This window comes from Haemaphysalis longicornis, unplaced genomic scaffold, assembly GCF_048455015.1.
Source record: "Haemaphysalis longicornis isolate Haplotype H1 unplaced genomic scaffold, Haemaphysalis longicornis Haplotype H1 scaffold_1, whole genome shotgun sequence".
Classification (NCBI taxonomy): domain Eukaryota; kingdom Metazoa; phylum Arthropoda; class Arachnida; order Ixodida; family Ixodidae; genus Haemaphysalis; species Haemaphysalis longicornis.
In genome coordinates, this window is record NW_027526203.1 from 464,159,352 (window position 1) to 464,181,959 (window position 22,608).

The 22,608-nt window shown below is 49.7% G+C and overlaps 2 protein-coding genes across 2 annotated transcripts in view; one reads left to right on the top strand and one right to left on the bottom strand.

Moving 5' to 3' along the window:
• The window catches only part of LOC144156180 (protein kinase C iota type-like), a 33,268-nt gene extending 29,082 nt beyond the window's left edge, over window positions 1–4,186 (bottom strand). Inside the window, exons 1-4 of the mRNA XM_077688042.1 lie at window positions 3,851–4,186; window positions 3,384–3,578; window positions 3,222–3,319; window positions 404–540 (exon numbers count right to left, since the gene is read on the bottom strand). Coding sequence (XP_077544168.1) covers window positions 404–540; window positions 3,222–3,319; window positions 3,384–3,578; window positions 3,851–4,186 — 766 coding nt within the window. The remainder of the gene's footprint in view (window positions 1–403; window positions 541–3,221; window positions 3,320–3,383; window positions 3,579–3,850) is intronic.
• Window positions 1–14,308, top strand: part of LOC144156182 (uncharacterized) — a 121,393-nt gene extending 107,085 nt beyond the window's left edge. Inside the window, exon 2 of the mRNA XM_077688043.1 lies at window positions 12,513–14,308. Coding sequence (XP_077544169.1) covers window positions 13,019–14,173 — 1,155 coding nt within the window. The 5' untranslated portion in view covers window positions 12,513–13,018 and the 3' untranslated portion in view covers window positions 14,174–14,308. The remainder of the gene's footprint in view (window positions 1–12,512) is intronic.
• Window positions 14,309–22,608: the final 8,300 nt, after the last annotated feature.

A 22,608-nucleotide genomic window follows, 5' to 3' on the forward strand; every position in this document is an offset into this window, starting at 1 on the left:
AAAACATTCCCCTGGGGAAAGGGCACCTGTAAAGACCTTGACCGAAAACCAGGTCGACAGCAATGAAGCGTAGCTTTAAATAGTTGCAATGATTGCTTCGAGTAATTACACAAGGTGCGTAGGACAACACACTCTAGGGGCCCACGGGAACGAATGACCGAAATTTTGCAACGAGCGCAGCAAATTCTGTGAATGGCAAGACTATTCAGACGATTATGAACCTGGCATAATCATCGTCAAAACTACGGTCACAGTTACAGAACAGCAGCCCCGTCAAGCTCAAACAGCATGTTTCGCTATGGGGGTGTTGAGGGATGATACTCAAAACTGTTTGGCGGCTGTAGCAGGTCTAGGAGTGCGGTTCCGATAGTACGGCATACGAAGGGTACCGAACGGCTCGTGCCTTTTTCGTGCACGTGCTGGATGGCCAGCGCCACCTGCGCCGACAGCAAGCGCGCCGTGTCCTCCTTGAAGGGACCTTTCTTGCGGACCAGGTCTCGTATCGAGCCTTCTGGCAGGTACTCCATCACGAAGCACCAGCTGCGAGGGAACGGCACGCATTAGCGGGGGACACACGCACTCTCGGTGCCCGCTGCTGCTACACCGACATGCCGCTTAATTGTTCTAAGGGGATTCAGCAGCACGGTCTGTATAAAACATGTATGTACCTAGGCTTAAGGGCAGGAAACATGTAGCACTCATAATGATACCGCAATTTTTTTATATAAATGGACGTCGAAGCGCAAAAATATTTGTGTACCGTGCACTTAACGATGCTGGAGACATGATCAGGATGTGTGGCATCTTACATTGTGAAGCAACACGCAAGCTGCGAAAGACAATTCGAAAACTTGATATCCATTTAAATTAAACGAAACATTTTTAAAGACATTATGAGCCATTCCACTCCATGGACGTGGATGAGCAGCGAAGCTGAGGTGTTGCAGAATTTTGAACAAAGGTACGAACTCATTTGCTGTCTTGATCGGTGATCATCGGGACATATTTATGGTATTGTCTTTATGGTTTTGTGTGTATTCGCGTGGACAACTGCCGTCGCCCCGAGTAGCCATGCCCATGAACCGAGCCCAGGCGTTTAGACGTACCGGCCACCATAAGAGAGCGGAAGGAAATACGCTTGGAAAGATGACTAAGACAGGGCGGTGCGAGCGTAGACATGGCCGACGCCGGTCGCCGAGCGGCAAATCTTTGAGAAACTTTTCGAGTTGAAGCAAGTGCGGACCCGGGTAAAGGCAAGCGAACGGGCAAAGAAACAAACTAACACCTCGCGCTATGGAATGCCTCGCGTTTTAAAGACACGTCTTGCCTGGGAATTGTGCTCCAGCGTGGATGACTACCGCCACCTCGGGGAGCCGAAGGAAACTAGGCATGCAAGCGCGTGGCCTCCGCAAGGCAAACGAAAAGTGCCCGAATACCTTGCCTTTTAACCTACAAATGACGTTCGACGGTAAACTCAGCATCAAGGCAGCGTTGAAATTTGCTTTGCTTACACTTTGAATTCATGAGGCTTCAGTCGGTACATAACATCAAGGTTAAATCTAATAGCAAGTAAAGATGTGCGATGTGCGTCTTCGTTCATCATTTTATCTTATTTTGTTCAGATTTGACGGTAATGACTTGAAAGACATTTTGCAGCATGTCAATATTTTCCCGCATTTTTGTTTTGGTAAAGCTAGGGTCTTGATAACTGCAGTTCAACAATCGACAATAACTGCTCATGACTTCAACATGATGGCATGGTTAATAGAAACGTGTCCAGCAACGCACGCCGACGCAGCGGCTGGCGCGTTATTTCGCCGGTCTCATGCGGTTACTCGCCCTCTCTGGCGTGTCTGCGCGTTGCCGCCGAACGACGCCGACGCTCGCGAGACGCGTGATTTCGCGTCCATGTGGTTAGGGCTTTAGGGGAGGACGCTCGCAGCGGCGACGCATCGCGAAAGTGTGAGGGGAGCCAGTGAGACATACCAAGCCGTCGCGACGCGCTGGAAGATGACACCTTAGGAGGGCGTGCCGCCCTCCCTCTCACACTTTCGCTAGACTCTGCTCCTCCGTTTTCTTTCCGCCTGGGCGGCCTCGTTCGCTGGCTCGGTTACGCGGACCCCACCGCCTTCGCCGCCGCGAAACCCCTATACCGGGCGCCAAAGCGCTGCGCGCTAGAACTATAAGCAAGTTTCAATTGTACCGGTAGCAGTTGAAGGCGTAAACATTCATTTGCCGTCGCATGAACAAGACCCTGAATAAGCACTCTGTTCTGTCAGAATACAAGTTTTGGGTAAGTTAGACCAGACACAAAAATTTGAGGATCCCACGCATATGTGGCAATCAATATAAAGCGAGTGGCGAGTGCGTCGAGAAATACCAGGCGTATAGTGACATTCGACGTTGCAAGCCCCCTAGCGAACACGTGGTCAATTGCGCCCCCAGTTCCACGGCCGGGCTAGAGAGGGAGCGGCGCGCGCTGTTATGAAAGCGCGCGCCGCTGTCTCTCTAGCCCGGCCGTGCCAGTTCTTGACGAGAGCAGTGATGAGTGGGAGGGGTAGCATCCTTCGGTAAGGCCAGTGATCACCACCCCTTTCCTCTCACTTACGGTAGACCTTGGTTGACCCATGCGTGGCGGTCCTTGGGCCACGTGGTTGTGACGCGCACTCTCCTTCGGTCCGTCCCGCCCGGGCGGAGTGGTCTCGTGGCGAGAGCCGACCTTGCCTGTTGGCTTGGCTCGCTCGAACCCGTGGTGGGCATCTTTGGAAGCTTGAGCTGTAATAGATAGGCGAGTAATGTGGCACTCTCCTATCTAATACCGCTCGCGCTGCAAAGGTGCTCACTGCGGGTTTGAGCGAGCCAAGCCAACAGGCAAGGTCGGCTCTCGCCACGAGTGCGCAACCACTCTGAGGGGAAGAGATAGCCCTCGCAGAACTGCGTGTATTGCGTTGAACGACGCAATACAACAACACAGCACATCTGCCTTCCTGCTCTGAAAAGCCGTCGCGTGCACTGGCCATAAATAAGCGAAAAATATCTGTGCCGACAGCCAGGGATGTTTCATCAGAGGCTACTATACACTACGTGCAGTGTTAATCCCGTGATGTCAAAAGCGTTAAGACACAGCGTGTGAGAAGCATTCCGTGGCTACTGCTTGGACCAATGTTTGGACGATACACTGAAAATGCGATTGGGTAGGCTCACGAATATTGCATTCTTACCCCTTGGCAGTTTCAAAGTACGCACGAAAAGTGACCACGTAGGGGTGATCTGTGACGGCCTCCCAGACGGATTTTTCCACTTCCACGCGCTTCCGCTCCTGCAGCAAAAATATAGATAGTGAGTCCAGCTTCATGTCCAGGGACGAACGACAAGGGGGTCACCTTTTCGGGGTTCTGGTTCTTCTTTCGTATGTACTTGAGTGCCGCCAGCTGCCTGTTGACCCTGTGGCGCACCAGGTACACGATGCCGAAGCTTCCCCTGCCAAGAACGTTGAGCGTGACCAGAGAGTCCAGATTCCAGCCGACCGTTTCCTTGGGGTTGATCCAAATGTCGGTGACCACCTTCTTGGGCGTGCTCTGCGGGAAAGACGTGCCTCGTGAAGCGAGCGCACAAGCCTGGCGTCGCGGAAGCGCGCCCTCGCTGTAGCACCACCGGCGTGATCGTCTGTAGTTCCCGAGTACTTACAGAATCTAAAGACGAGGAGGAATGACCCGTCGGGGTCCTGCTCAATGCATAATCCTCATCTGTTTGAACCCGGGAAAACTGGAAAAGCGAGAGCGTAGCTGGACTCAGCGAACTACAGACGATGCCGGGTAGTGACCGCATCTTTGAGAGTACGCCCACGTACCGCGTTGCTGGTGCCGGCCTGGTCCATGAACGACTCGACCTTCTTATCGGGTGCGCCGGTGTTGTCTTGCTTTTGCTGCTCGAACTCCTTCTTCTTGATGTCGGGCTTGGAGTCATGCGAGCGGGACTTTGCGCGTGTCGCCTTTGGCTCGGGCTCGGGGGGTGCCTGGTCGTGGTCGTCATCGTCCTGCGGCCGCTTTTTTTTCTTCTTCTTCGACGCCTTGGAGCATGTGGGCTGCTGCTCCTCGGCCTCGGCCATGCCGGCATCCGGTGGCAGAGGACTCATCATATCAGAGGACTTCCTACGGCCCGGGTCCTTGGCGTTGCGAGAGGCCATAGGACGGGGGCCGTCCGCTGCAGCCGCGCCGTCCGCCCGAAGGCGCCGCCAAATTTTGCCTGCATGCGAGAACATGCCCGTACGTCCAAGGAGCACGACAGCTCCGCTGCTCCCCCAATCTCGCGGGCCGTTCGACGCTGCCGGCACGCCCGTGGTGTTCATGATAGGGCTTTCAGGGACCAACCGATGGCTGGGCCCCTACCTCCGAACCTCGTTTCCCCGGTTTAGTTTCTATCGTGTAATATGCCTGACTCGAATCTTTGTTCCTAACATCTTCATGGCTCGTTTGTCACAAATAGGGGATGAAAGATGGGTGAACGGAATCGCGATCCCGCTTCATATGAGGTCATCCCGCCTTCCAGGTCAGCGGGAATCATGAGAAAGAGTGGATTCACCACTCCTTCTTTCAGTACAAACAACCATGGTAGTTAAGTAGGCCGTAGAGAGCGCCACGCCATTATTAGTCTTGATTCTCAAAAACGAACGTGCAATTTTGCTCTGCTGTGTACTTATCCGCCACTGTCTTATCAGGAAGAGTGGAAAGAGAGAATGTATGCCTGAGTGGGTGCTGGTGCCCATTTGTGCCCCACGTAAACTTTCCCTCTCTGCAGCACCGAGAAAATTTTATGAGTACGGCTTTGGCTGTCGTACAAGGAGGGCCAAGCGTACTTATGGTAAGGCCTACCCAGTGCTGGGGCACAAAAACACGAACAGCGGTTAATTGAATAAAATAGAATCGCTGTGACGACATGAAATATACAATTGATAAAATAGCTCAGTAATAAAAATAGAAAGTCAAAGACCGCTGTGCTGGCCCATGAGCAAGTTTCGGGTTCGATTCCCCAGCCTGTTTTCCCGGTAGTGGCGAACGACAGAAAACGCCCGCGTCTAGACGCTTCGGCACGGCTGGAAGATCCCCGAGTCGTCTAAATTAGGTAGCCTTCCACACTTCACTGAAACCCAAATTAGAATTCGACCCGCAGATGCAGTTGGTATAAATCTGCACGTGCATATTGAATGAACGACCGGCCGGTCGCGATAGCGGATCGGCAAAAAGAAAACAATGCATTAATGTGAATAGTGTCCCTGCTGCTGTGGCCGCTATGTCACCATGAAGATGTAATTTCGACCTTCCACGGTGGCTAAGGCGTTCCAGGTTATACGTCCACCGCGGGGGAAATTTGTGTCTGGTGAAGCAGAAAAAGCGCCGAGATTTCAGTGCACACTAAGGATCCCCTGTAGGTGGTCGAAATTATTCCGGAGCCCTCCCCCACGGCACGCCTCATAGCTGTAGCTTCGGCGCGTAGAACGGGGCCTTAGTAGGGGTTAGTTGGTGCTGCATAGCTCGAGTGGAGTTTCAACAGTAGCAACAAGGACTAGAAAGACAACACCGGACGAATTTCTTGTCCTTGTTGCTACTGTTCAGAGTATCAACGCTTTTCACTCCAGCGCAAAACCCTATATGTAATTTGAATTTGTGTGTGTAATTTTGGCAGCGAAAATCTCACGCTTCGCAGGGAGTGCAGCAGACGAGTTCGTACCAAGTGAGGTGGACGGAATTCGCTTTGCTTCGTATCCCGAAACGTATTAACCCTGTTTACACAAGATGATCTTCATATATGAACGATCTGTTTGTTTAAATCCTGCCGTACAAGATGTAGAAACGCAAGACAGCAACCGTGCCACAGCAGCAGATGGCTCTTTCGCCAGAGCATAAGCCATTGCAAGAAAGTAAGAACTGCCCCTTCGAATATCTGCTTGGCGCAGATCGTTGTCAAGCCCAGTAGCCAACGAAGTAACTACTCACAGCAGACTCCTCGTCGATATTTCCACGTCGCTCGAACAACATGGGTGATAAATTATGCGACAAATGTCTAAATAACCTTTGACAGCCGTAATTAGGAAGTTATTCACAATCATGCATGGCCCCCGCTGATAAACTGGGCGTGTTATAAGATGACATGGAAATCTACTCCTAAGACCATAATTCAGCGGAAATGAAGCCCTGCTACAACACTATACTTTAATCAGAGCTTTAACGTTTTTGCACGCACGAAGAAACAACGTGGGCAGGGTTAAGGCATTGGTTGGTTTGGCGTTTAACACGCCGAAGGTACCCTGGCTATGAGGCGCGCCGTAGTGGGGGGCTGCGGTTTAATTTAGACCACCTGGACATTTTTAATTTGCGGTGAAATCTCGACATACGGGTGTTTTCGCTTTTCGCCTTCACCAGAAGAGCAGCCACCACGGCCGTGGTCGAAGCCGCGTCGTTGGGCTCAGTAGCACAACGCCATAACCACTGCGCCACTATATAAGGAGCATGGACACGCGGTGGAGACGGAGGACCACACAGTTGACCAAGCGGTACGGAGAGTCGGTATGAGAAAGTGGGGAATACGCGACAGTCAAAAGGCAGGTAAAGTTAGCAGAGACGATGAATTAGGCACAGAGAATGGAATCGAAAAGTATCCTGGAGACTTATAGGACCGAGACACTATAAACAAGAAGGAAGGTTTCTAAGGCAGTACGAGAGGCAGTGCATTGCTCTTTGAAGCACAGGTGAACCCGGGCATATACGGACATATGCGGGCAGTAGGATGAAACGTGTGTATGCTGCGGCAGAGATCGGGAAATCATAGACCATATTGTCAAGGGATGCACAGAGAAACGACCGCCGCGGGGTGACGGGGAAACGGCGTTGGCAGAGGCTTTGGGATTTGGGGTAAGGGCAGCCTCAACTTCAGGGCCTTAGAAGTGACGAAGAGGTGGATGGAATGGTGGTGGAAGAAAAGTAGGGAAGAGATAGTTACGTAGGGGGAGTAATCAAAGGGATGAGAATTTAGAAGAGCAAGGGGGGGGGGAGTTTAAAAAAGGGGTGAGGGAGAGATGTAGGGGCGGCAAATCTACAAGGTTAGCGAAGAGTAAAGCGAGTAAGTGGATTAAATAAGGCAAGTCGCTTGCTGACAACCGACGTCCCGATTCAAAGGGAGAGCCACTAATCATCATCATCATCATCATCATCATGGCGGACCAGACGGTGATCGGGCTCCCGTAGCAACATGTGCGCCAGCATCAGTATTAGTTCCGCTGGAAACAATTACTTTCATGAAAAATGAACACAGCTATACGTTGCTGAATGCGACACAACATTAGATTCGTTTCAGGGTGTCTGGTGTGGCGTAAAAGAGCCGCGTGCGACGCAATCCGCAATGCACGGTTAAGGACGTACGGAAGTGGTTTGAGAACAATCCCACCTCATTCGGCAAACTGCTATAGGATGTTATTGAAGCGTACGTCATCGCAGTGTACGTTATACTTCAGGCGTGTTAATTTTTTCCCCTGTGTGCTTGCTAAGCAGAAGATCATGCGCATCATGCGCGGGCGATATGTGTGTATTGCGATGTTTTGTATGGATAGTAAAACCTAGTTTTTATTTTGAGCAGTAAGAAAGCGAAGACGAGGCTCCCATTACGTCGTATCAAGTGGTGAACAAGAGAACATGTTAGCATTATATGGACAAAAATAATACAAGCCTGCGTATTTACGTGTGCATGTAGCATACACTGGCGTGTGATATTGAAGCGTAGATGAAAATGCAGACATTAATTTACAAGTGTGCTTTTGGCTTGTGATGAATAATTTAAGAGAAATCTCGTGGCTGAAATTACGGTATGTTTATTTGACTGCCGGTAAGAATTTTAAGTGCGCCGATGCTTATCATCAAAACAAAAACAGGGGTTACCAAATGCATTCAAGAACCCGCATCTGAACTACCAGACCCAAAGTTATTATTGCTAAAACATCTTTGCTTCAACATAATTATTTATACTATTCAGTAATTAATCAATAAACGCATCACCACACTTGATTCTCGCCTTCGTGTGCAAATAGTTTTAATCTGTTTCTTGATTTAAAATAAAAGCAAGCGGATTGCACAGCCTCTGCTGCTTATGTGTTTGAAAACAGTGGAATTGAGCCAATTTAACAACACGTAAGCCACGATCAGTGGACACATTATGAGGCAATGAAAGTAAATGGTATCCGAAAAAGACGATCACAAGGTAACACAAAAATCTTACAAAAGCGGCGCCCTCACACCAAATCACTATTAAATGCGGGAGCTGTAATTCAGTAGAGAATAATTTAAGCATCACGTACTCATGGGTGGGTCTGAAAGGTTTGCGTTTTTTTCCCAAGCAGACACCAATGAGGTCCACAACTTTTTCATATACCCGCAGTTTCTATAGCTTCAACAAAGTTTAGAGGATATGAACACTTGTTTAGCCGATATTTTCTAAGTGTTTATACGGCATTATCGATTACTATATTTGCGATTGCTATTTTCCTTTCGCTTCTGCGATGCCGCACGGATTCCGTCATCCGCCTCAGCCGGAGCGACCGGTCTGCCGATCACCGTCTCCCGGCTTCGAAAGAATTTCGTGCGGCGACACTAGCGTCGCTGGAAAGAGCGGATTACCAAAGACGCTAGGGCTTTCATGCATTGAGATCACACGCCCTATATTGCCACTAGAAGTGTCTTCTTAGCAATGCGTTTGTGTACAACGGTGAAGCCAGCTTTAGGGACTGCTGTGTAATGCTGTGTGAATTCTTGTGGAGGTATTTAATAAAAGGCTTCTCGGACATCCCACTTTCATATCAGACTTGTTATATTTCCCCTGAAAAAATGTCTTCTCAGCAATTCATCTGTGCAGTAGACTCTAGAAAGGCTCGGTATACAGCGCTCCTTAAGGATACGTGGGGCTGTGGCCTTACTTATAGCTCACTGGGGCCTTCGAATTTTCATACGACCTCTCCTATTGCCCATGAACAAAAGTATTTTCAGTAAAGCATTCTTGTCTAGTAGTGAAGCGAACTGTAATTGTCTATAGGACTTCATAGGGTTACATGGGGTTTGAATGTAAATATTCAATAAAAGGCCCAGGGGCCTTCCTACTTTGTGTCAGTCCGCCTATATGGCGCCTTTCAGCAATGTATGTGTGTGTAGTAGGGAATTGATTGATTGATTGATTGATTGATTGATTGATTGATTGATTGATTGATTGATTGATTGATTGATTGATTGATTGATTGATTGATTGATTGATTGATTGATTGATTGATTGATTGATTGTAGGGTTTAACGCGCCGACGCAACGCAGGCGATGAGCACGCCGTAGTGGAGGGCTTAGGATTAATTTCGACCACCTGGGGATCTTTAACGTGCCCCGAAATCTCAGGCACACGAGCGTTTTTGCTTTTCGCCTCCATTAGAAAGCGGCCGCTGCGGCCGGGAATCGAACCCGCGACCTCATGCTCAGCAGCACAATGCCTTAGCCACTGAGCAACCACGGCGGGTTGTGTAATCTGGAAACGGAGTTAAACTCCATTCCAGTCTTTCCCTTTAATACCATGTTGATATGTGTGCCGGTGATTCTGCCGTAGTTCTCCCTTGTACAGTTTAATGATGGTGCGCGTGTCTTTCAAAGAGATATTTGTACCGTTTTATGCTGGCTTACCGATATTAATATCTATGTCAATAAATCGCAGGCAAGTTTTCGTTTATACAGACCTTATCAGTATCTTCAAAGAGCTTTCCCTTTACACCTGCATGGCAGAAAATGCGATAACTGTTCTTTTTCCCTGCTAACACTTAACATAATACAAAATACTTAGGACTATAAATACTTAGGACTCTCTCTGTCTTCTGGGCATGGCAGTTGCTCAGATATTGTCTCCGCAATGTTCGGCTCTTTGTGCTGTCGATACCCGGAGGTCCCAATTCGCATCCTCCTGGGATGACTGCCCAGCAAAGCACACTAGCCATGTGGCGTATGCGGGTTGGATATTACTCTGCAAATTTGAAGTGTGAATAATAACAATAATAATAATTATTGTTAATCCACGCAGCCTACCGGGTGCATAACATGTACCTAGGTGTATAATTCGCCTCAGAAAGCGGCATCTGTGGCGCCGTAGTAGCCTCTTTAAGAATAAATAACCTTCAACGTTAAAGAACATGAGGCATGTTCTAGTCCGGTTCCGGTCTTTTATTCTGTACGCGGGTTCGATCCCTCCCGCGGTGGCTTCTTTTCTGATGCAGGCGAACAACGAAAACGTACGTGTGTCGAGATTTTGGCGCACGTAACGACCCCCAGGTGGTCAAAATTAATCTGGAGCTTCCAGTACAGCGCGCCTAATAGCCCAGGTGAAGCGTCGGCGCGTTAAAACTTGCAAGCAATCATCGATCTTTCATTCTTACGAGTGTCGCCTGCTTCAACAGTTGAACGTTCATGTGCAGTTATCCTGTGAAAACGTAACGCGCTTGAGGAAGCAATCAGGAATACGATATCGAAATGGCGGCTGTACCTACCATCATAGACATATACAACCGGTTGCATTTCCGTGAATGTTTAATGAATTAATCAAAAAAGCTTTCCCTTTCTCCCGTTCTCTTTTTTTAATGTAATCAAAATAATCACAACAGGGACACATTTTGCGTGATTGAAGAAAACGCGTTGAAAATTAGGCGTAGTTTCACGTCTTAATACGAGATTAGTTCGAGAGTGGGGTGCTGCCCCTTGGTTCGACAGGAGCTGGAAAGGGCATATGCAATGTTAATTGTGTTCAACAAATTGCGCACCGTTAAGTGCTTGGGCAGCCTCACGTAGCTTTTTTTTTTTAATTTGTTATCTCTGCACTGTACTCAATGCTTTCTATTCTTTCCTCTGCTAACGAGCCTATACGATAAATACTCATTGCAGCCTATTTTGAAGTATTTATTTCTTTTTTTTTCCTTGACCAGCTGTTTGCCTTTTCCCTCTGCATCGGGCTCGTATTTCACGTATACATCTGCTAATAATTTATATTCTTCTGTGATTATTATAAAACTAATTTACCAGCTCCACTTCAGCGGTGACTCGCGCTGTTTTATCTCGAAATCACGGGTTAGTATTAAACTGAACTAAAGAATTTATTGGTTGTGTTATCATCTTTCCTTTTGTCCAATATCCAATAGTAATATGCGGTCCGAACATGGCGCTCCAGAAAGAAACCTATATCATTGCAGCATTTTGCTTAAACTCTTTTTTGTGTGTGTGTGGAGGAGGAGCGCAGCGATTCAACGGCTTTAAAATGTATAGGGGCTTTTGTACCTAGTTTGGTCATTGTGTTTTCGACAGTAACAAGCGCGTCCAAACCCAGGAGTCCCGAAGGCGTCCCCGTTACCGTGCTGTCCGGCCATCCTGTCCTCGCCTTTTCTGTCGACTTGTCTCCCCGGCCTGTTTGACCAGAAGTGAATGTTTGCCAACAGTATACGGATTTCTCGAATGGAAATGTACAGAAAGCCGGATTGCCACTGAGCGCTCTCCCATCATCCTCTGTGCGGACTGGGTCGCCTATGCTCTATGTTGCATCACATTTCTGTCTGCTAGAAACAATCGGCAGCCGGCTCGCCGACGCAAACACGAGAGCATTGTGTCCAGCTTAGAGATAATGCTCTATTGAATTTTGTGTACATTGTGGGCAGAAACGGCAAATAAAGCGCATGCGCAGACCAGTGAGCTTACGGCACCCCACAACGTTCCAATAACTGTCCCATCGACAAAAGAATTGTTTACGGCCCACTGTTGCCTTTCGGCTTTATTGCGCTCTCTAGGAGATATCCCCGTGTTTTTCTGCTTTTTTTTTCGACAAGCTTGCTTTCGTATTGAGGTTTCGAACATCGGAGCATAGTTAACCTGCCGTATGGCTTTTGTACCGTGAACCCGGCGTAGTTGACTTTTCGGGCGAAGTTCAAACTATAGGATATCGTGGCCTGTATTAATACAATTCTGGAAACTCGGAGGCAAGAGATGGATAACGTATCGCAAGACAGAAACAGCTGGAAGAACATGGGCGAGTCATTCATCCCGCAATGGGGAAAACAGGAAAATGATGATGATGATGATGATGATGATGATGGTGGTGGTGGTGGTGGTGGTGGTGGTGGTGGGGCTGGGGGCGACGACGACGATTATGGAGAATGTGACGGTGATATGATGACGGCAATGATGTCGGCGACGAAGGTTATGGTGAATGCGATGATGCGAAGACGCCGAAGGCAATGTTGGTGATGATGATGATAACGATGATGATGATTGGCGTAACATAGGCTATTGAACAAAGATTTCAGTCTCTGTAGCGGAGAGAATGAAAAGTGAAAATGATTATGACAGGGCACGTGATTTAACGGGTGATTGGCAAAGGCTCTGTCATTGTGAAGGAGAGTGGGAGGAAAAGACGTAAAAGGAGTAGCATTATGGTAAAGACGGTTTCTTGGACTCCACAGGGGTCCGTCATCTCGCCGCTGCTATTCAACCTGGTGATGATCGGGGTGGCCGAACGGCTAGAGAAGATCGAGGGCGTCAGGCACACCCTCTACGCCGACGATATTACGCTGTGGGTCCCAGGAGGCAGCGACGCTCACATTGAGGGCAAACTGCAGGAAGCAGTCAATGCGATCGAGGACCAGCTCGACGGTTCCGGCCTGATATGCTCACCGAACAAGTCAGAGCTGCTGGTGCTACCACCGAAAAGGGCGAACCGAAGCAAGTACAAGCCAAGAGAGTACGAGAAGATCAAGGTCGTGACGGGGAGCGGCCAAGTGATCCCCGAGGTCAGTAAGATCCGGGTCCTGGGCATGGTGGTCGAGAAGCAGCGGAGAAACGGCGAAACCGTCGCCCGACTGAACGCCAAGGTGGCCAACGCGATGCGACTCATTCATCAAGAGGGTCGCCAACCACAAGGCAGGTATGAAGGAGGAGAGGTCTGATCAGGCTCGTCCAATCCTTTGTGATGAGTCACATCGCGTACGTCGCAGCATACCACAACTGGCTGCAGAGCGAGCGCAACAAGATTAACGCCATCATACGACGTGCCTATAAGGCGGCGCTGGGGCTGTTCGAGGGCACGAGTACGACCAAGTTGCTGAGCCTGGGCGTGCACAACACGCTCGAGGAGATCGCAGAAGCACAACGGACCTCCCAGCTAGAGCGACTATCTACGACCGAGGCAGGCAGGAAAATACTGCGAGACCTGGGGTACGAAGCGGCCGCGGGGAACGCCAGCAGCAGAGTCCCCATCCCCGATGAGACCCGGTGCCGGATCATGGTGGACCCTCTACCAAGGAACGTCAATCCGCAGTACAACAGGGGCAGACGAGCGGCGAGGGCCAAGGCCCTCATCGATGTACACGCAAGTGACGGCCACGCGAGGTACGTGGACGCGGCTGAGTATCAAGGAGATCGAGAAGCGTTCGCGGTGGTCGTTCGCGGTGCTACGAGGGCGGCGGCGAGCGTTCCAATAAAGGAGGCGTCCGAAGCGGAGGAGGTGGCCATCGCCCTGGCCATTGCCGACGCCGGGTGCCAGACCGTGCTGAGTGACTCCAAGAATGCGGTGCGAAATTTCGCCAGGGGCCGAGTATGCAAGGAAGTCGAGCGCGTGCTGCGGACGGCGAGGTTACAAAAGGAAAACAGGAGCATACGTCTCAAGTGGTTTCCAGCGCACGCAGGTGAAGACGCGTCGGCAACGAACGACAACCACAACGAGACGGCCCACGCGACGGCGCGAGCGCTAACTAACCGCGCCGCCACCACCGACCGTCCGGAGTGGTGTGGAGTCAAGGACCGCATGACAGACTATAACGAGGTCACCAAGTTCCACCGGCTGGCTCGAAGGACTCTCCCGCCCCCTCACCCGGGGCTGAGCCGTGCAGAGGCAGTGTTGTTACGACAGCTGCAGACAGGGTCGCTACCCACCCCGGTCCTGATGAAGCACATATATCCAGAAGCCTACCCGACCGACACGTGCCAGGTATGCCAGCGGGGGAGGGCGGACTTTGTGGACGTGTTGTGGGACTGCGTCAAGTTTCCAGAGCGAGCGTCAACAAGAAGAGGAAGACTGCCGTCGAGGCTAGAAGCAGCGATGGCGAGCTACGACCAAGAAGAATAATCATGGGCCGTCCAGCAGGTCCTGGAGGCTCTCGAAAGGCAGAAGCCGAGTGAAAACGGCGGGGAGGCGCCTTCACGGGCGACGAACAGCGGGAGTAGCAGAAGCCGACGCCGAGTAGAGGACCCCACCGGGATGACGTAGAGGCCCGTGTCGCGGCGCTCTAGGGCGTCGATCTGCAGGCGATCAATAAAGTTGCCTCCATCTATCCATCCATTGGGCGCCTTGTTCAATCATGGAGAAAATAAGCGCAGGAGGAACGAAGGGCACACAAAGCAGACGTTAGTGTACCGACTGCTTTGTGTGTCCTTCGTGCCTTCTGCGCTCATTTTCACCGCGATGATGATTCGGAGAGCATGCTTGATTTCAGCGAGCGCCGTACGAGCTTCGAACTCGTTCCGCTTCCTCAGAGAGCGGCGCAGGAGGCCACAGCGTTCCAGGCCCTGTAGCAGCGCCCACAATACCGGCCCGTCATTGGGCAATGTTACACTAATGCACCACATAATGCGGAGTGCTTAGGAGTCCTGGAATCTTTTCTTTTTTCGACAGGAGATCATCCTCCAGCGTTGTCAAAGAGTAGCCAGTTGTTGTGCCTCGGCTGGTTCCGTTTGAGTCTGAGTTTACAAGCCATGATGAATTTTAACACTTGCGTATGAAGCAACCCCCCCCCCACCCCTTAGTCTTGTTGAAGCATAAAAAAGGCGTATTTAGGTCATGTGTTTCGGACAATTACCGGTATACAGACAGGCGTGTTTTATTTCTCATAGAAGTCTCCCCGGGTGAGCTAACGCACACAAATTTTGATATGTCTTGGAATAGCCATGCAGTGCACATATGTGCCGAACTCAGAAAGGTTGCTTGCCTCCTGTTTTCTATTAAAGCCTTATGCCCGGTATACATGCGCAAACAGATATCCTATGCCCTTGCTTATAGCGTCTCGCGGTATGACATTTGTAGTTTTTAATTCTGTACCGCCTTCTGGAAAAGCAAAATCAATTCTGCATTGAAATCAGTTTTTAGGTCTAATGAACGGTGCATCGCTTGAGGCGCATGTAGACGTTTTGAGTTGTCAAGAATGCCCGATTTATTTGTGTTGTTTAAAAAAAAAAGTCGTGTTGAAATATATTTGGTCCCATGAACACTATACTGCACACGCCTCAACGTAACCTCCGCTTACGAGATCGATTTGTTGTGCCGAGGGTTCGCACTTGGTATGGTGAGCGGCTGCGTATGTCCCTTGTATCCTCAACTCCCTTCCCTCCGAACTGCTTTCTCTTAGCACTCGTGCTCAAGTTAGAGACGCTGGTTTTGCATTACGTGGTTAAATGTTGAATGGTTGAAGTTGTTGAATATATTTTCTCGTGCTTGTTTTATTCCCCAACTTATTTATTGTACAATCTTTTTTTTTTTACTTTCCTTCCTTTATTTAATTTTTTTCTTTTTTCCTTTCCTTTACAGACGATATAATGTTTGCTTCGCTGCGTCCGTGATGTGCAGCAACTTCCGGGCACGGCCCCACAAGCCTTTTTTTGGCGTGGGCTGGCCCGCACATGTATTCAGTGATGTGAAATAAAGATTATTATTATTAATATTATTATATATAAATTTGAACGCATGTTGGATACATCTAAAGAAATTTCATGGCTAACATTTACTAAAACTAGTAACTACCTTAATTTCCGCACAAAAGTTCGCACCCAGTGCATATAGTTAACAGAGGTAACTTTGGGATGCATTACCACTTTATTAGGTTATCCGCACCTGTATGAGTGCCAACGACAGCCGCGGTGGGCCTGTCCAGTTAAATGAAGGACGTTGATAACACCAATTATGTATGATATGCACCGGCAGGGTCCGATACTGTAATCCGGAAAACGTTGGAAACAAAGGTATCGAGGCTATAATTTTAAAATGCAATTTCAAAGACGAATGGCTGTGCTCAGAGTGTTTTTTTTTTTTTTTTTGCGATGCTCTTTACTTACACCCGGCACATTCACTCACAATTCCAAGGATTAACTAACGAGCAATAGAGTCAGCATCGGTACCTGGTTCATTAAAGACGCTAAGAAACATCAATATTCCACTCATGTTTGTTTTGCACACAAGTCAAGGGCCCAAAGAATCCGACGAAAGTAGATGCGGTAATTTGGCCATAATCCAAACAGTGACTTGATTTTTGGCCGATTGGTAGGTGCCTTCCAACCAACAGTCGGCCACTTTTACTGTGCAGCGTTTCCGCTGCGCATTGTTCGTAGATGCACACGTCCTTGATGGTGTGGGGCCTCAGCAATACTGCTTCGCACTTTACACCGCAAATAACGCAGTAAGCAAGAACACAATAAGTTAACAACAATGTGTGCGCGCGCGTATGTGTGTGTGTGTGTCTGTGTGTGTGTATATGTGTGTGTGTGTGTGCGTGTGCGTGTACGTGCATGCTTCTGCGTGTGCGTGGGTGCGTGTTCATGTGTGCGCGTGCGCGTGTATGTGCGTGTGTGTGTGCGTGTGCGCGCGTGTGCGTGTGCGCGCGTGTGTGTGTGCGCGCGTGTTCGTGTGTGGGTAAGGGGGGGGGGTGAGGTTCTCATCTCTTTGCTTTTATTCCCGAACAGAACATTTATCATGCGTCCAAACGACTTCGAGACAGAGCCGATTAGGCCGTCGGTGTGTGCGCGTGTGTGCGTGTGAGTGCGTGCGTGCGTGCGTGTATGCGTGCGTGTGCGTGTGCGTGCGCGCGTGCGTGTGTTTGTGTGTGCGTGGGTGTGTGTGCGTGGGTGCGTGTTCGTGTGGGAGGGAGGTTCTTATCACTTTTCTTTGATTTCCCGAACAGAACATTTATCATTCGTTTAAATGACTTCAATACAGCGCCAATAAGGCCGTATGTGTGTGTGCGTGCGTGCGTGTGTGCGTGCGCGCGTGGGTGTGTGTGCGCGCGTGTGTGTGTGCGTGTGCGTGTATGCGTGTGCGTGTGCGTGCGCGCGTGTGTGTGTGCTTGTGTGTGGGTGTGCGTGCGTGCATGCGTGCGTGCAAGTGCGTGCGTATGCGTGTGCGTGTGGGGGGAGGTTCTGATCACTTCTTTTATTTCCTGAACAGACCATCTATCATTCGTTGAAATGACTTCAAGACAACGCCGATAATGCCGCCTGATAACACCTGTAATCTACGTTTGAGGCTTGGCAGAAATGGACCGTTATCTTCTTTTGAAGTTTTTATTTTTTTAGATGTGCTAAAAAACCAAATGCCCCAAAGACGGAGAAAGTTTATGAAATACCCGCATGAATGACTGCCGTTAAGAAATGGCGGGGGAGGAGGGTTTGCTTTCCCGCGTTTCGCAATACTGGCGCAAAAGTATAAATGCATTCGTGTTACCCCCCCTCCCCCCCAAGATATTTCTATTTGTCTCATTTTCTACGCAGAGAATGCTGAATGTGGATGCCCAATGGGCTTTTGTGTGCATATTTACGACGCGGTATGATAGACACGCCCAGTGGGAATTGTCGGGTAATTTCGTGAGCCTCTCAGGAATTCACCGATCCCCCAAAGTTGGCTTCAACGCTATACACAACTGAACTGCTTGCTGGGAGGACATTTTGACAGGGGAAATATAAGCCACCTGATATCATGTAGGAAGGGCTTTTTTGAATGCCTCCATAAGACCTCGAATGTCCTTGTGAAACGCTGTAGACCAAGCCCCTTTAAAGTTGACCTCACAATTTAACACAAGTGTACTCCTGTGTGTTACTACTAGTATGTGCCCTCGGCCATCGACATTCCCCTCGATGTCTCCAGTACTACTAACTGGTTAAGGCCGCTTGGCCTTAGTTAAAGCATATACACTACAGCGACCCCATTTCAAGGCTAAGGGACTGTTGAATGCCCACTACAACTCGCGTGCTTTCAACCGCGCCTACGCTACGTCCGCGGAAGCCGCCCTTTGTCCCCAGGATTCGCCTCATCACGTTTTCTGGCTTACCCCCTGCGTCCATTGGTCGCCACGCTCTTTCTTACTTGTGTAGTCCATCTGCTGTCCGTCCTTCGCTACATGCCGAGCCCAACCAGTGGCGGATCCAGGGCGACCTTTGGGCGGGGTGGAAGGGGGGAGGACACTGGTTAGGCCACGGCCGGGAGGGGGAGGGCATGCACTGCAGGGGGCAGGCCCCCTTTGAATCCGCCACTGGCCAAACCGTACTTTGCGGTTTCACAAAACACGCTGCTAATATGGTTGGTTCGTGCTTGGATAAAAAAAAAAAAATAGGGTAGAGCTCTAATAGACTGGCACGAAGCGAGACCTAAGCGAGCAAACGAGTGCCGAATTTCGTGTTATTTTTAGATAGAATGTCTTCGTACTTAGTCTGACCGCCAATTCATGACGAACATACTCTGTCTTTAAACACGATACCTATCACATCTTGCTCTCCCCACCTGTTTGCGCTGATGGGGCAAAAAGGCCGCCGAGCCGAAAGGCGGCACATCCCCATTGACTCTCAGAAACGTGGCTACCAAATTTCCGTCGCCTGCGAAGGAACGCGGCGTACAATTCGACGTTCAACGTCATGGGTATGCGCCCCCCTGACGTTACGCCTACCGTCACGCTTTGAGGCACGACCTCGCCAATGAGTACCCGCAGGTTGACGTACAATCAGATTACGTTGCATGGCACGTCGTTACGTTGATACGCAGCAGCGTAAGGGGACGACGTGGGTGTGCGACGGCCCGATCTTAGGCTATGTACAATACGCGGCAAATGAAACGCGAACACGGAAATATGAATCAGAACACACAAAATTGAAAAATACTGTTCGTTGAGGTCTAATATTGGCGCGCTAGTGATGGCGTGGAAAGTCACATTTACGGACTTCGTTTTTGTAACGAAGCCACGCGTCACTTTGTCTTGTATGGAAACAAATCGCGCTATTTGCGTATCCTGGTTCATATTTTCGTGTTCGCGTTTCATTTGCTGCGTATTGTATGTCACGCTGTGAGGTCTAATGTTGTAAACCTGCACCCACAGCTCGACGTACAATGCTTGCCATGTCGTTAGGCTCAACGCTAAGGTTACCTAACATTAGGTCTAAACATTGGCCTAACGGCCAATGTTTAGATTTTGGCGTTGCCCTCGTAGGAGGCGCCTTTACGGAACGGCATGAAAAGTCTAACGCCTACCTGAGAACTCTCCATGCGCAATGTGCGAGAAGCGTGTACGCTCCGGCACACCAGAACACGGCGTAAGGTTACGCCGCTTATTGTAATTCTATCACAGCGACCGTCAGAACCAACAGGGCAGAAGCATCATGCAAATCCTTCTGTGTATCAGTGTGATAATGCAGGATCGCTGTAATAAGTATGTTACGCTGCTGCGTTGATGCTACAGCAGCACAGGGATTTACAGTAGGTTCCAAACTATACACACCAGTTTTGTCCGCACTCGGAACTTCTACCGTGCAGAATTAGGCTTTGTGTGGCTAAACCAAATTTCGAGCACCCAAATCTCGGTTCGGGTAGTGCACTCCAGAAATACTCATCCCACTGTATTATTATTACCACTGGATCATTATTTCCATTCACAGCAAATACGCCCTGAGAATTTTTATCACAATCATCATCATGTCCAGTGGAAACGATTGGACGGGCTGAGAGATCGTCGTGAACGCCAGCATGTCATGAGCGATGGGCGACGCCGCAGCTTGTACGCGCAAGGCACTTGTGTTCCTATTATTGCAACATTCTCTCCCTGTAACTCTCCAGGGGACCTTAAATGGCCCTTCATCACGAGCTGCGGTAGATTGCGTGCCAAGTGCACCACCCATGTTGGTAAGGTACAAATGCCCACCAGACCAATGCCCCGCCGTAATTCGCTTGGAATATCATGTAGGCAGACTGCTGTAGTAACCACCTTGTACGATGATGGCCGAAATGAGACAACGAGCGCTATTGGCATGACGGCTAGCGTGAGCACCTAATGAAAACCCGTTAATCCCAAAGGATAAATTTTACGATAAAACAAGTCCTAATAATCTGATAGCTTGAATTAACTATTTCTTGCACATCACAAGGCATGTCTGCCTGCTGTGGCACGGTCGTATTGGTAAATAGTGCGTAGCACGACAGCACAGCAAACTCAAGCACTCTCAAGAATACAAAATCACATGCACTATTGCGCTAAAACGGGCCCTTTACGAAGGTCCCGTGATGCACCTTGGCGTTCTTTCCCCGTAACCCAACCTGCTTCGTTGTGGAGCCTCAGGCCGAGACGCCTAACTTTCCCCTTATGGACCACGTGTGCACGAGCGCGCTCACCTTCGTGTCGGAACCAGATTACGCCATAGAAACGGACGACGGGACCTCAGGGCGGATTGTGGGCAGCTTCGGAGCCCCGAAGCGGCACTTTCTCCGATGCCAGCCAGCAGATGTACGCGCCTGGGGGGCACGTGCGACCCGCTATTGGCTGCGAGGCTCCACAAGGCGGCGCCCCATCATCATCATCAACAACCGCTCGCCACCTCTTCTTTCTCTGCGGCCCATCGAAGCCACACTGCCACCTTGGGTTGGCCACTGCTTGTCGCCAAGCTCTTCCAGGCTCCATCTTACATCGCCTACTTGTCCGCGAACGGGAACTGCGGGGGCGGGGGCCTTCCGGAAGGCCCGGTACAGAGGGATCGAGAGTACGGCCAGGTTCAATGGGAGGATGACGATGACGCTCAGAGGGGCACGCATCCAGAAGTCGGATTGCCCCGACAAAGTAGTTCGCGGGGGTGGCTTTCTCGCTTTGTGCAGCATCGCTATTGTGTGGCACCTTCCTCTCCTGATATGACGGGGGGTAATGTCACGAAGGAAAAGAGCAGGCGAAAATTCAAAACATCTCTAACGATTGGATAAGAAGTGACGAGACACGTCACTGCTGTTTTAAATCTTCGAAAATATGGACCAACTAGCCAACATCGCCCGCCTTAACTGAGGCATGAGCCAAAGAAAAAATGAAAATTTTTGCAGCTGTAAACCAATAAATTAATATATTTCTCTGCACAGGTAAGCAAGCGTATAAGGAAATCACCGCAATATTTGTATTTCTTTTCAATTATAGAATGCATTACGAGGTACTAAGGGAGCTGCTCGTGAAAGATTTAGGGCCTGCGCCTGCTTCCGCGTATGTAGGTTTATACGGGCAGAGATCCGCCGTATATATAGTATAACGGCATTGATGGTGGTTGGGAGCATTTATAGGGCGTTAATGAGGGCCGGGATCATGTTGATGCCAATGCTGATTTTGTATAGTATATTATACGCATAATTATGTGTGTACTCAGGGTGTTTAACTTAATTTTAACCAGAGTCAAAATTAAACGTGTTAAAATCTGCTGGAAAAAGTTAACTATCATTCAGGACGTGTGGAATGTTTCACGCTGTTTATTCCCGGTAATGAGATAAATATTATTTAAAAAGAAGTAACGAACTTGGCAACAGTCAATCTGACTGAAAATTTTCAGTCACAAAGTTGTAGAACGCCCAAAAACACCTAACTCTGCAGTTTTGGCAGAATTTTTATTGGTGTATTTTACGTGTTAAGGGCAAAAACTCCAGGAACACTAAACAGTTCTTTTTTTTAGCTATGAACGCGAACGAATAGTTGTTCAATTGTTGAATTGAACGCCGCTGATTGCTCCTTCCCGTTGTGCGCTGTGAGTAGCACTTTCGAGTTTTGCTGCGAGGCACCTGCAGTCCACTGGCGCGGATGACCCCGCTTCGCAACTGCCGAGGTTGCTGCCGCCGACAATGTAGCGGATTTAGACTCCGTAGCGGTACGGTACGTACTGCCGTAGAGCGGCCCGAATCGCTGGTACGTGACTGTAGCGCCGCTGAGTGAGCCCAGCGCGGTACGTCCTTGTTGACGTATCGCTGTGCCCCGCACGCCGAATCACGGCAGCAGACTCCGCTTTTGACGTGCCACATGTCCAGGAGAAATAGGTCATTTATCCCGATGTTAAGCGTGGGCCAACACACTTCTGAGGGTATACTATGCTCTGTGTGTATGTGGGGCTCCCGTGGGTGGGCGTTGGTCAGCACCCTTGTGCGGGCATGTGCCCCTCATGCATCTCAGCCACTGCGAGGTTAGGGGGCGTTTCTCTGCTACGCGCGCTGCACGCTGGCTTTTCCGCTCAACGAGCTCTCCAATGCGAGCGCATTAACAGGCTCCCAATTCAAACAGCTGGCCGGCGGATCGCAAAGATGAATTCCCGCATGGATGAATCTCTGAGAATTTCTAGGAGGTACTGGCTGAGTACGCTGTTGCACTGTACATCGCCCTGCTGCGTCATGCGCGTGCAGCCGCCGTTGTTGCCATCAGGCGCATGCAGGCGCCTAACGGCGTCGCGGTCGGATTTTTCGATATTTTATTCAAACTCCACAAATTCTCTCCCCGTCAAGGAATTCTGCCAGTAGCTTCGGTG